Here is a 12,500-nt window from a genome sequence, read left to right on the forward strand (position 1 = left end):
ACTTGGCTTTGCAATATACGTGTAAAATAGTTATATGTCTTAAATTGAAGGAATAATGAAAATGTATGGCGCCATAGATTTCCTTGATATGTTAAAGCTAAAACGAAAGAATTAAACTTAAGATTTGCCAGAGGTCCTTGGCCCAAGTGCAAGGGGCAGTTCAATATTCTTTTCACTCACTAGATCCGTGACGTCATCGTTTTCGAAAATTGACGTTTTTGCGTATCTAAACGTAAACAGGTAAATGGTGTTATCAGACATATCCATTCTGGAGTGTCAGCTTTCAATAAATTGTACTTTCGGTGACTTTTTTCCTCGGATGCATGGGGAGGGAAGGTCGATACGCAAGCAAAAGGCGACAAACGGGCATGCAGCCTGACATTGTTTACTTACTTCTTTCCACACCATCTGCCATTCGGGATTTGGTTGCCAAGCTAGGATCACTGTCTGATTCATCACCAACCCCATAAGCGACCACACCTTCAAAATCTATACCTATATATAGATAATTAGGATGACCATATAATTAAAACCTAACATAATGTAAAGTAAACTAAATTTTTTTGCATCAATTTAGGTTTCTGGGAAACTGCCCACCTACCTCTCCCCTAAATCCACCCACGCCAATTTAAGAAGGTTTAATTACTGGGGCTGAGTGGATTTTGAGTGTCAAGGGGCTGGGGGTGGGGGTATCTAAGGGGTAGTGTGTATGTAATAGGAATGGGGTAGTGCAAAAGAGAAATTCTGCAGATTTCAGACCTCACTAGTAGAGGTATGATTGTCATCTCTGTATCTTTCTTTACAGTTCTCAATAACCCTGAATTAATTTGCAAGGTCATTTTTGCTAATGAAGCTACAACCTGTATCCTGCACAGCCCACTCTCTCTTGACGAATATCTCTATAAGACAGACACCTATGTAATATGGACACCTAGAGTTGGCCTCTACCTTTATTTACTCCCTTTATTTGATTCCTAGATGACATACATCTCCCTAAAACAGGTACTTAATACCAGTTCCAAAGGTGTCGTCTAAGAGAGAGTTGACTATACTCCAAAGCAGGCATTGTCATTGTGAAAGGCTCAAGCTTATAGTAATGCCATGTTGTCGTGTTGCGAGGAGAAAGCAACTAAGTTGTCATAAAACTAAACCGCGAACAGAAATATTCGTCGTTTAGTATGAGCATAAACTGTGAGCTTTCGCATTATTATAAACTTGACGTTTCGTATGCTGTTCAACATACATTTTCAAAAGTGATCTTAAGTGACCGTTAAAGAAAATGACGAGACTATATATTCAAAAATTTACAAAAGGTCTGGAATCGAGATAAAGAATTTAAAAAATTCTTAACAGTAATAAATACAAAGGCAACTGCTAATAAAGCATCAGCATAAGTCCAACTAATGAGATGCGATTTACGCACCGTAACTTTGTCGCTCCGTACGGTACGTATACGAATCGACAAACCGTAAATACCCTCTCTTGCCATGAAAATATTCGATTGAGTGGACAATACTCTTCTATAAAAACTATAATGAGGGGTGTCCCCAGGGATCAATTTTGGGTCCCATTCTCTTTAATATTTTCATGAATGACCTCTCTTACGTTATAGTTGAATGCACATTATTCGTGTATGCCGATGACACTCAACTGTTTTAGTCTGCGGAAAATATCGACCAGCTTGACCATGCCATTAATGTCGATCTGAAAAAGGTTGATGAGTGGTATGAATTCAATCAAATGAAAAGAACTCATTCAAGATATCAAGCAATTACTTTTGGAAGGGTCGAGAGAAATCCTGTGTTGACCTGTGAAGGAACCCGTTATCCCTATTCAAGACGAATTGGAACTCCTTGGCGTCACTCTCGATAGTAAACTTAAGTTTGATGGACAGATTTGTAAAATGTTTGGTAAAGTTAGTCAGCAGGTTACTATTCTCAATCATCTGAAGAAATACTGCCTTTTGGATTGAGGACAGATATATATCGTGCTTTCATTGCACCGCATTTTAGTTACTGTTTAGGGTCGTGGCATCACTGTGGTAAAAGAGGTTCCGGCAAACTTGAAAAAAATCAATGAACGGGCCCTTCGCTTTGTGACAAGTCAACCACGTACTAGACGTTGCTTAAACAACTAAACCTGCTGTCGCCACTTAATCAAAGAATTGTTAAAATGGCCAACGGTGTTTACAAAGCTATCCATGGGTATATAAAGTCCCTAGAGGAATAGGACAGTTATTGTATGAAGGATCAACTAATTATAATCTTAGAGGAAAACACATCCTCGAGCTACCCAGAGTAAATACAACCACCTATGGACTTAAGTGTCATTGTCTGAGAAAGTGTTCCAGGGGCCAAAAGTTGTGGTCAACCGATTTGGCTGAAACCTGGCACAGAAGTTGGATGTGATGAGATATTTCAAAAGCCACTTTGGCTCACTTCTGTGACTTTTAGTTTTGGAGTTACAACGGGGGTCTCATTTTTTGCCCTTTGAGCACCAAAAATCCAGCCTTCCAGGGGGAATTTTGAAAGTGTGATAAGACCCCACTGGTAAATTGTGCTGCCAAATGAATTTGACCATGAACTCTACTATAAGAGAACTTTCAGTTCATGCATGTAACTTTTGTCCTCAAGATATTGCACAGAGAGGAACCTGGGACTAGAGTTTGGCCAAAACTGATGTTAAAATTACAACCCAAAATACCTATTTTTCAAAATTTCACTATATTCACCTGCCTTCTTGCATTACTTCTATACCTATACCACTGTTTACTTTAGTCACCCAATTATCAACATCAGTTGAGAAAAATTTGGCTTATTATGGTTTATCAAGAGAGGATAAAGGGGACAGAGAAGGCATCCTCCATACACACCCTATTCCATAGGTAATTCGTCTCGAGTTATTTTTAAGACCACAGATCCCAAGGGGGATTAGACAACAGCCAATCACGACAGCGCGAATGTGTTCCGCGTGGGTGACCCACGCTCAGAGCCACGCGTCCTTCACGAATTGAGGCAGAAAAAAATGGCGGAAGACGCGGTGAGCAATATTGCTATTCGTTTTGTCGACGAAAACGACTAAAGAGAGATCTCTGCTAAAGCTGTGTCAGCGAAACGGAAATTAAAAAAGAATCGCTCTTCCTCTCTTGTATAGAGCTAACAGTACAGCAGGGAAATGCTTAACACACTGAATATTCTCTCAGGATCATTTATAATTTACAGTTTGAAGAGAGCAATTTCTGGTTTGATATTTATTCTTTTATTAGTCTTTTATTATTCAACAAAAATAACACTTGGCGTCCTATAATAATAATAATAATTTAATAACTTCTAGAGCGCTATTTACATTCACTGATCAACAGCGCTTAACAACTTTAAAAAACTACAATTACTTACTACTTGCTTTATTGTACAAACGACCGGTTTCCTACCCTGCGAGCACAGGCTACATTTTCGCGGTATGAGCTGGCGTGCGAAAAGTAGCCTCTGCCGACAACCGTTCAAATCCGTCCAGAAATCTGGACCAATAAATTGAAAAAAACGGGTTTTTTCTTGTTCTTGACCGGTTTAGAACATTGCGTGAGTCTTGAGTCAGCGAATGAACGCTGACCATTATTGCGCCTTCATGCATCCCTTCGCGCCAAATTCTCGCATACGAACGCTGATCAACGTAGCTCAAACATAGCAACAGGAAAAGTTCAAAACAATTTCAAACATCCCTGTTTATGTATTTAAAAGAGCGTCGTCGTCAACAACTTGAATAAGCTCTGTATTTTAAAGCTGACGGAATACCAAAACAAGCTGCTGCCGGTGCCTCTTACGGGACCGTGTAAAGATCGTTAGTTTATTATATGGTAGTTCTTGTTTGCCAGGAAAAGAAAATAGATATTGCCGTGATTTTTGTTGTGTCGCCTCTCAATGCACTGTTTTAAGACACAGATGGGAACCGGAATGTTCAAAAGAATCATCGATCAGTTTTCTTTTAGTGGAAAGAGCAGAAAAATTAACTGTTTTAAGACACAGATGGGAACCGGAATGTTCAAAAGAATCATCGATCAGTTTTCTTTTAGTAGAAAGAGCAGAAAAAAAGCTTTTAGCTGAACACTGATTCGCCCTCAAGGACTTCAACCTGGTTGGCTTTTTCACGGTGGAACGCTTGTCCTGTTCTGAAAAGAAACCAAAGGGGCAAAGTTTTTAAAGAATTTTCAGGTACAACTTGCACATTAACGGTCAAGGAAGTTCCGTTTTTAAATGGAAATTTAAGTATTTATAGTTGTTTCATAGATGTTTTATACGACTGGAGACGGATTTTGGGGTTGACATTTGATGTCTTCGGCAGCTTTTACTTGCGTGAAATGATCCACGATCCAATAAGTAGTACGCGAATTGCTGTTAAGGACAAAACTATGGGTTTTCGAATAAAATTTTTCGATAAATAATTTTTCTGACTACTGTTGTGTCTATGTTCATTCATAACATTAGTTTAAAACACAATCGTGAGACTACAGCATCCAATTTATTCCAAGCATCACTTCTGTGTAGCGTTGTCAGCGAATTTCATGTAATATTAGAGCCGGAAAAATGTGCTCCCCGCAAAACAGACAGAACTTACTACAGTTGATAGCATAAAAATAGTTTCCTAAAAAAGACGATCCGTGGAAATTTTGCGGCTAAAATACTTAAAACCAGAGGGGCAAAGCGGAAAAACAAAACAAAAGCTCGAGGAGAGTAGTTCGCAGGTAGTTTTTCCCGCGAAACTCACGCAAATTTGACGAACCAGTTGCTTGCGAATCGCGTGACGAATTTTGCGCATGCACGATAGAAAATTGAACGGTTGTCGGCAGAGGCTACTTTTCGCATGCCAGCTCATACCAGGAAAATGTAGCCTCTGCTCGCAGAGTACCGGTTTCCATAGATCGGCGAAATTTCTCATTTTATTAAAGCACTGAGGTTACAATAACTTCGAGTTAAACTGATTTCACGGGTTGTCAAAGAGTCGAGCGATTCCCTTTTCCCAGGTGAGCGTCGACTCATTTCGCTTCAGTATTCAGAAATGCTCTCGATCTCTTTACGCCTTCATTGCCTTTCGCCCGACGTGTTTTGCATGGCATTTAGTCATGCGAAACCTCCACGAAACATCCACGCAGCGCGCGAGGTAACTTTATCCCGATTCTTAAAATAACTCGAGACGAATTACCTATGGAATAGGGTGTGTATGGGGGATGCCTTCTCTGTCTCCTTTATCCTCTCTTGGGTTTATTGAATGTTTGGAACAAACACTTGATGCCCCTCTTAGGCGATTCAAAATGGAATTTTGAGCATAATTCAGGCCATAAACAAACCAAATTGTTGACAAGAAACCCTTATTCTGTAGTTGGTAAATGAAAATGAATTGTCAAAGCCAAATCAGTTTCATTGTTTAGAAATACACCGATTCTTACCTTAAAATTGATTTAAAACGGGCCTCTGATTAGCACAAAAAACACAATTGCAAAACAAAGGTGATTTTATTCTTTGAAAACCTAGTAACCACCATAGAACACAAATGATGGTGTTCTGACGTAGATATAACGATCTTTTTATAAGATGCTTAAATTTTTCTTTGATTTATATTCAGTTTCAAGTCATATTTCTAAGCATTACACCAAGCATGGAAAGTATCCATATTTTGTTAGGCCCATTTTTTAATATTTTAACCAGATAAATTTAGCTTATCAAAACGTTCGTTAACATATCATCTTCGTCTGACCTTGTAATAGCCTGAATAGTTGTTGAAAATACCCATCGACAAAGGAGCATGACCATACATACATACATGTAGATTTACATGAAAACATACACGAGCTTCAGTGAGCAGTATCGAGGTGAACTGTGATTTTCCGAGTCGTAAAATAGAGCTGAAAAAATGAAACCATCCATCCACAGTTAGGAGAGCTGGATAACAAAAAGCTTGTTTTGCTTTTATAACGAAAATAACTCAAACAAAGCCTTGCATCGACTTGAGTGGATACACACGCGAGTTCGTTATGAAATTTCTGCCGGCTCAGTTTTCTTGAACATTGAAATATTTTCCATTTCATCTTTTACTAAAAATTGCAGTCAAAAATTCACCGATCATTGGAATGCAATTTGAAACCGGCTACAAGTTGCAGAAGCGGCAAACGGGTTCACTTTTCAAATAATCAATTCGTAAATGGAATCTTGAACTGGATTGACTGTAATTCCTTCTTCAGAAACCTGCGAATTATCCTGTTAAATAAAGGTACGGTACGGTAGTATTTCATCACAAAAGAAGCATTTAAATTTTTTTTTTAGGAAGCGCCATCTGAACGTACTTAAAAATTTTCTTTTCCCTAAAATTAATTTCGAAAGAGACAATAGGGCCATTTATACGAGGAAAAATAAGACGCGTCTTAAATAAGACGCGAACTGTACCATTTATACGAGCATGTCTTATCTAATAAGACGCGTCTTAGCTAAGCCGCGTCTTATTTTAGACGAAATGTGCCGTTTATACGGAAAGTTCGCGTCTTCTTTAAGACGCGTCTTATTTCTCCTCGTATAAATGGCCCTATTATATTCCCGCCAAAGTTTGATTCCTGTCTGGGAAACGCTGATTGGCTAATAACATGACAGGTCAAGCAGACGTTAGATTATGTAAATTAGAGGGCGGTTGATGGCTTGTTAAATGAATGTATCAGGCGTTATTTTTTTCCCTCTCGAGCCAAAGAAGCAAAAAAAAAATAACGCCTGATCTCAGGTTATCACAAGCTAAATTAACATGACCATATAATCATACGGTGCCACCAAAGTCCAAACTTCAAAAAAGACAAATGTAAAAAACCTGTCAACGAAATCTAATTTCGTGCCTTCATCCACAGCAGGAAAGCCGAAACTTCGTCATATGAAAGAATGCTAATCAGTAAATCACGGGATCCTTCATTTTCTCCGGTGTTTTTTTTATTTTTTTTTCGACGAAATATTTTATCATTTTCGGAAAAAGTCGCGGACCAAGGACCTCGCCGACTAAGGGCCACATACTGTAGAACGATTTAGATTCCTTGTATTCTCCCTTCTTTATTGTGCTGATGTCAGTTAGCTAGTTTGAGCGGTATGTCGTATTTTTTCAACTCGTTTTGTACTAGAGGCATAAACGGGTGTTCTCGACTCTGCCAGCCAGATCAGGTTTTGTTACCAAAAGGGCGTTATTTTATTCGGCTATCTAATTCTTAACCTCTGGTTATGAAGCTCTGTCGTTTTCCTATTACTTTCCAGCCGGCTTTCAGACTGCCGGGTATTTAGCCAGTGTGAAAACGTACTCGTGAGTCACGCGCTGCTACTCACGAAATTTTTCTAAGGCCCCGTTCAGACGTCGAACTTTCATGAGCCGAACCTTGTATTATTAAGACCGGCTGAATTCAACCTCGCAGGGAAAAGCGCCCTGGGGACGAGGCTGCGGCTGAATTGATTCAGACGCCGATCTTAATTGCAGCTCAACTAAATTCAAAAGGCGAAAAATGCTCATTTCGGTCAAACTGCTTACAAAATAGGTTATAATAATTTATTCATTAGGTTGGGTATAAGAAACGTTCGGCGTCTGAATCCGAAGTCGTTCCAAAGTCGTTCCAAAGGCAAAATTCTCGGCCGGTCTAAGCGAAAAGTACGGATGAGCCGTTCCAAATTAAATCAGGCGTTTCTACTTGCTTCAGACGCCGAATTTTTCATGTATTTTCAGTGTATTAGGTGCGGCTCATGAAAAGTTCGGTGTCTGAACCGGGCCTAACTGTTGACGAAATTAACGGCGTCGACTCTTCTCTATGACCAAGAAACCACCACCGCTCGACTGTTTTGTACGATCTTAACAAATTTTCATACACTCTCTACGGCTATTTTTACACAGTTTGCTTCTATCTTCTATCTTGCAAGCCATGCCGGTGAAGCGACGAAATTTGCGATCGGTCCAGAATATTCGAACACCCCAACGATTCCTTGCAATGAATAATACTCTCATTCTCTTACATCAAATGTTTTCTTTGAAATAGTGTGAAACCTAGACGAGTACTGTAAGCTTATGTTAAAATCTGTCCGCCTTCGTCTGCCATAGTGAAAAATTTTTGATCACTGAGTCGATGTTTTGATAAACGCAAGCGCGCCTTCTCATTGGTTGAACAGTGTCGCGTGCCCAGTTGGCTCTGTCCTTAAATTTAGATTATTCATTCAGTGTTGTCAATTTTATACTAACACTCTCCGGCACTTTTCATAGTTTATGACTCAATTAAGGTTAGCATTAATTTTTTATTAGGCTTCTCAAACAAACAAAAGCTAAATAAATTCGAGCTACCTTTTAATAGTTCGAGAAAGCAAAGCTTCTGATTTTGGAGCCTTCGTTTTTTAGCTTACTTTTTAAAATATCTTTTGAGGGGTATAAACACCATTTTTGACCTTGCAGCTGTCACGTGTTCGGTCACGTGACCTCAATTTAAGCAATCTGAACATGATTATATTTGTAGATTCAGGCCAAAATAAACGTTAATATACACATTATCAGTGGTCTTGTATCTTAGCCTCGTTTCCATGAACTTAAAGGGGTGGCCTATTAAAATAGCTGCTTAACTTGTGATCTATACCACAATTCAACTCTACTAACTAGCTGACATTGATCAGCAGGTCTTGTTCTATCAAAATCCGCTATCAGACCTTTTCTGACCCGATCATTGTACGAAACCCTTCTTTTAGGGTCCTGGCTTCCGGACGACAACTCAGTGATATGTCTAGATTGGATTTGAATATTATTATACTAGAAATACGTTATCGCAAAAATCTCTCGAAGCTAAAAAGGGTCAGCAATGAGAATAAACGGAAACAAGCCAAAGGGTAAGAATACGAAGAAAGGAAAAAAAACGAAAAAAAATGCAAGTAGCCCCCACCGGGATTTGAACCTACACCCCAACTTCCTGGGCCATGCGACCATTGCACAATTCTTAAAGTATTTTTCTCTGCCATTCACACTGTTTGAACCTTGAGGAGCTGTATTTATCATGAATTCAAAGAAAGATTTGAGGAAAAATAGCTTAAACGAGTATTTCAAAGCCATTTCGCATTATTCTTTCCGTGTTCATTCACTCTCGGGCTTTAGAACGGCCGTACGATGAACGCACTTGTCTTCTTCTTCGATGCTCTCGCTGAAGTTCAGGTCGCCGTTGTTTCGGTGTTAAATCTTCCATGGCAAGTAGCCACTCGTCGAATCGGGCACTGTTGTGTTTGCAGCCCGCTGTTACTTGCCTGATAAAGGGAAAAGCCCTGGGGACGAGGTTGCCTAAAATGCACGATGACGTCATGCTGAACGGCGTTTTTTTGGAGTTTGTTCATGGTTTGTTGCTAGGCAACTACGGATACCAAACAAATAGAAAGGAAGATTTATAGCAGGAGCCCATGGGCCTGTTTATGGCCAAAGCTAAATCGCACTCCGCTTGAGATCCTCGCGCGATCCGCGCGCGACAAAATCATAAACTCACTTCGCGAGAATTATTCTGATTTCGGGAATAACTCTCTTGAACTCTGTATAGACTTTAACTGGTTTTAATTTCTCAACAGGAAACCGCTCTGTACTGTTGGGCATAAACTTGGCAGTATACTGAATATCGGCAACAACAATTAATCTTGTAAAAACAACAGTTGTGAGTATTTAGTTCGTACATTATGTAAATTCAAACGTTTAGGCTGAAGACAAAACATGTAGGACCTCACCTCACTGAATTGGCTTAATAAAGAAAAAGCTAGAATTTCAGTGACAGTATTTAAGCACGGTAAATGAACATGAAACATATCACGAGCGTGGTCAGTATGTCACGAGGGTTAGCAAAAAAGAAAATAATATTTTAATAGGATTCGAACCCATCTGAAGACATGGACAAGTGGATCAAAAGAAAAGAAACCAATGCATATTGGCGGTTTCATTATCTCAATGTGTCAGGATATCATGATTTACTGATATAGTATTTACATCACAAGAATTTCTTTAGTCAAGTAAATCTTTTCTCTAAATTTCGATCTTGAAATTTTCTTCCATAAAACTGACTTGACCAAACATCTTTTTTTTTCAACAAAATCATTTCTAGGTCCAAAGTGCACTTCCTAGATCTGGAAGTCTGCTGTGATTGGTCTACGTTTTTTTTCGCTCAAATCAGCTGACGTTAGTGGGGCAGGAACGCGTTACGAACCCCTAAGAACGTCTGCGTGGGAGGCAGTAGTGCGAGAGTACTCTTAAAGTGCCCATAAGCTAAAAAAAAAATATATATATATATATTTTTTTTTTCAAATGAAAGAACACATTATTATGAGCACCTTTCAGAAAAAAAATTGTGATTTGAATACAAGGTGGCATTTTTAGAATTTGTTTTTAAACTTTTTAATTTTGCCGCCATTTTGGCACTCAATTCGTCTTAGTTCGAAAGCCTCCCAGAAAGGTGCTTTTACCTATAGTTTAGGAACCCTGACGTAATCAAGGAAGACGTGTCTTAAGGTAAAATAAATAACTGTGGATTTTTAGAAATATTTCTTCCAGTTCCAAAACTAAATCTGCCGTTAAAAGGCTTCCTTTAATGTTCGGGTTACAAGGGTACTACTTTATTTTTGTAGCTAAAATTAAACCTACGCAGGGCCCCTTTCGGTACTAGCTAAGGGCTGGTTGGGCCAACCTGCCAAAATAAACTTGATTTGACTAAAAAGCCTAATTCTTTAGTAGCTCATATCAACCCTTTCAGACCACACCTCACATCTGTTCATTTTTAAATATATCAAGCCGATTCTCACCAAATTCACAGTAAATGTGTCTGGAAGATATACAAATAGCTACTGAAATAGACAAGTTCCCAGATAAAATCCTCTCAATTATGATAAAATTGAAACAAAACCTGAAAGGGGCGGGTATTCACCCCCTTGTGTACGTTCGAGGGTTAATAAAGCCAATAAAGGATGTAAATAAGGTGGTATACGTATAACATACAAAATTTAAAAGACATTAAACTACCTACCTTTTCTATTAATGGCCATCATTTTTTCAATGAGATCTCTAGTTTGGACCGACCAATTGTACTTCTCTGAATAGTTTTTGAGAAGCGATTTTGATTCCTCTAGACGGGTTCCTCTTTGTTTTGCCTTTACTTTGCCGATTTCCTGAGCCCACTTTTCAGCATCTTCAGATGGAACGACACAACTTGAACCAAATTTAACTTCGCCAAGGGCTTTTCCAAGTCCTGAATTATCACTGACCAGAATAGGTAGTCCTGCAGACAGGGCTTCTAAAGCGGCGAGTCCGAAACCCTCGCTTCTTGACGGCATTATAGCAAGATCCACACCACTGAAAAGCTTTTTTAAGTCGTCACGGATCTCCATGTAAGCGCGTACTCTCAGTCTGCCAGCGGGTAAATTGCATTCTTTCAATCGAGCTGCAACTTCATTCTGTTTCTTGCTCATAGGGCCAACAAAGATAAGATGCACATCATTAACCTTTTCTACGGCTTTGGCTGCGATGTCAAATCCCTTCAAAAAGAAGTCTTCGGCATCACCTCGACCAAACAACAAAACTCGAAATATGTTCCCTTCAATCTCGCTCTGCACTACGTTAGAGAATTCGCTGAAGATACCTGGTGTAAGTTCAAAGACATCTTTGTCTTTCCCACAATATCTCAGGTAGGAACGACAAGCCTCTGCCAGTTGAGGACCCACTGCCACAACGAAGTCGGCCATTTCGCAGAGTTTGACTTCCGTTTGATGCTTCTCTTCTCCCTTTGGAACTGCACCTGGGTTATCTTTGAACATTCCTAGCTCCTCTGGGTCGGTGTGCACGAATTGTATCCACTTGCAGGTACCATAATTCTTTCTTATAATTTGTGCTTGGCAACCAAGCACTACTCCGTGACCGATAACAAAGTCAATTTGGAGCCATTTTGGTGGATAGCATAACCATTGTAATTCGTCAACGCCAATGATTGGTTCTGCTTGAACTAGGGTAATGCGATTTTCCTTTGCTGCTTCCGTTTCTGCCAGGTCGCATTTTGGGAGAAAGAAAAAAACCTCCACTCCTGGATGATTAGCCAACTGTATGGCTAACTCTCTGTTAAAGGTAGATAGTCCACCATGCTTTGAGCTCCACTCGGAGGCCAGTAGCACCACTTTGACTTTTTTTAATGATGCCATATTCTACATTGATACTTCTAACACCATTGCGTCTACTGGGAGGAAAAAACCGATGTATTAAAGGATCAATTTCAGCGGTCAGTGAAATTTACCTCCCGTAAGTGACCACCCAAAATGGAAAGTATTAGTGGTCACTACTGGCGTAGCCGCTTACTACAAGAATCGAACCACGGAGGATCCTCTTCCGGAGAGAGAGGTCCCTACACACGATATGTGGCTACATTACTGCTAGTACCTATTACATGTATAACAAGACGCTATGGGAGTGTAATATTTCTATAATTATTTCTGGCTTGCCCAGGG

At 39.5% G+C, this 12,500-nt stretch overlaps 2 protein-coding genes across 2 annotated transcripts in view; both read right to left on the reverse strand.

The window, feature by feature from the left end:
* LOC140927266 (uncharacterized) overlaps window positions 1–12,225 on the reverse strand; it is a 17,303-nt gene extending 5,078 nt beyond the window's left edge. Inside the window, exons 1-2 of the mRNA XM_073376896.1 lie at window positions 11,033–12,225; window positions 394–495 (exon numbers count right to left, since the gene is read on the reverse strand). Of these exons, the coding sequence (XP_073232997.1) occupies window positions 394–495; window positions 11,033–12,197 (1,267 nt within the window). The 5' untranslated portion in view covers window positions 12,198–12,225. The remainder of the gene's footprint in view (window positions 1–393; window positions 496–11,032) is intronic.
* The window catches only part of LOC140929174 (uncharacterized), a 203,655-nt gene that overhangs the window by 13,891 nt on the left and 177,264 nt on the right, over window positions 1–12,500 (reverse strand). The window lies entirely within an intron of this gene.

The sequence above is a fragment of the Porites lutea genome, chromosome 2, assembly GCF_958299795.1.
Source record: "Porites lutea chromosome 2, jaPorLute2.1, whole genome shotgun sequence".
NCBI classification, from domain to species: Eukaryota; Metazoa; Cnidaria; class Anthozoa; order Scleractinia; family Poritidae; genus Porites; species Porites lutea.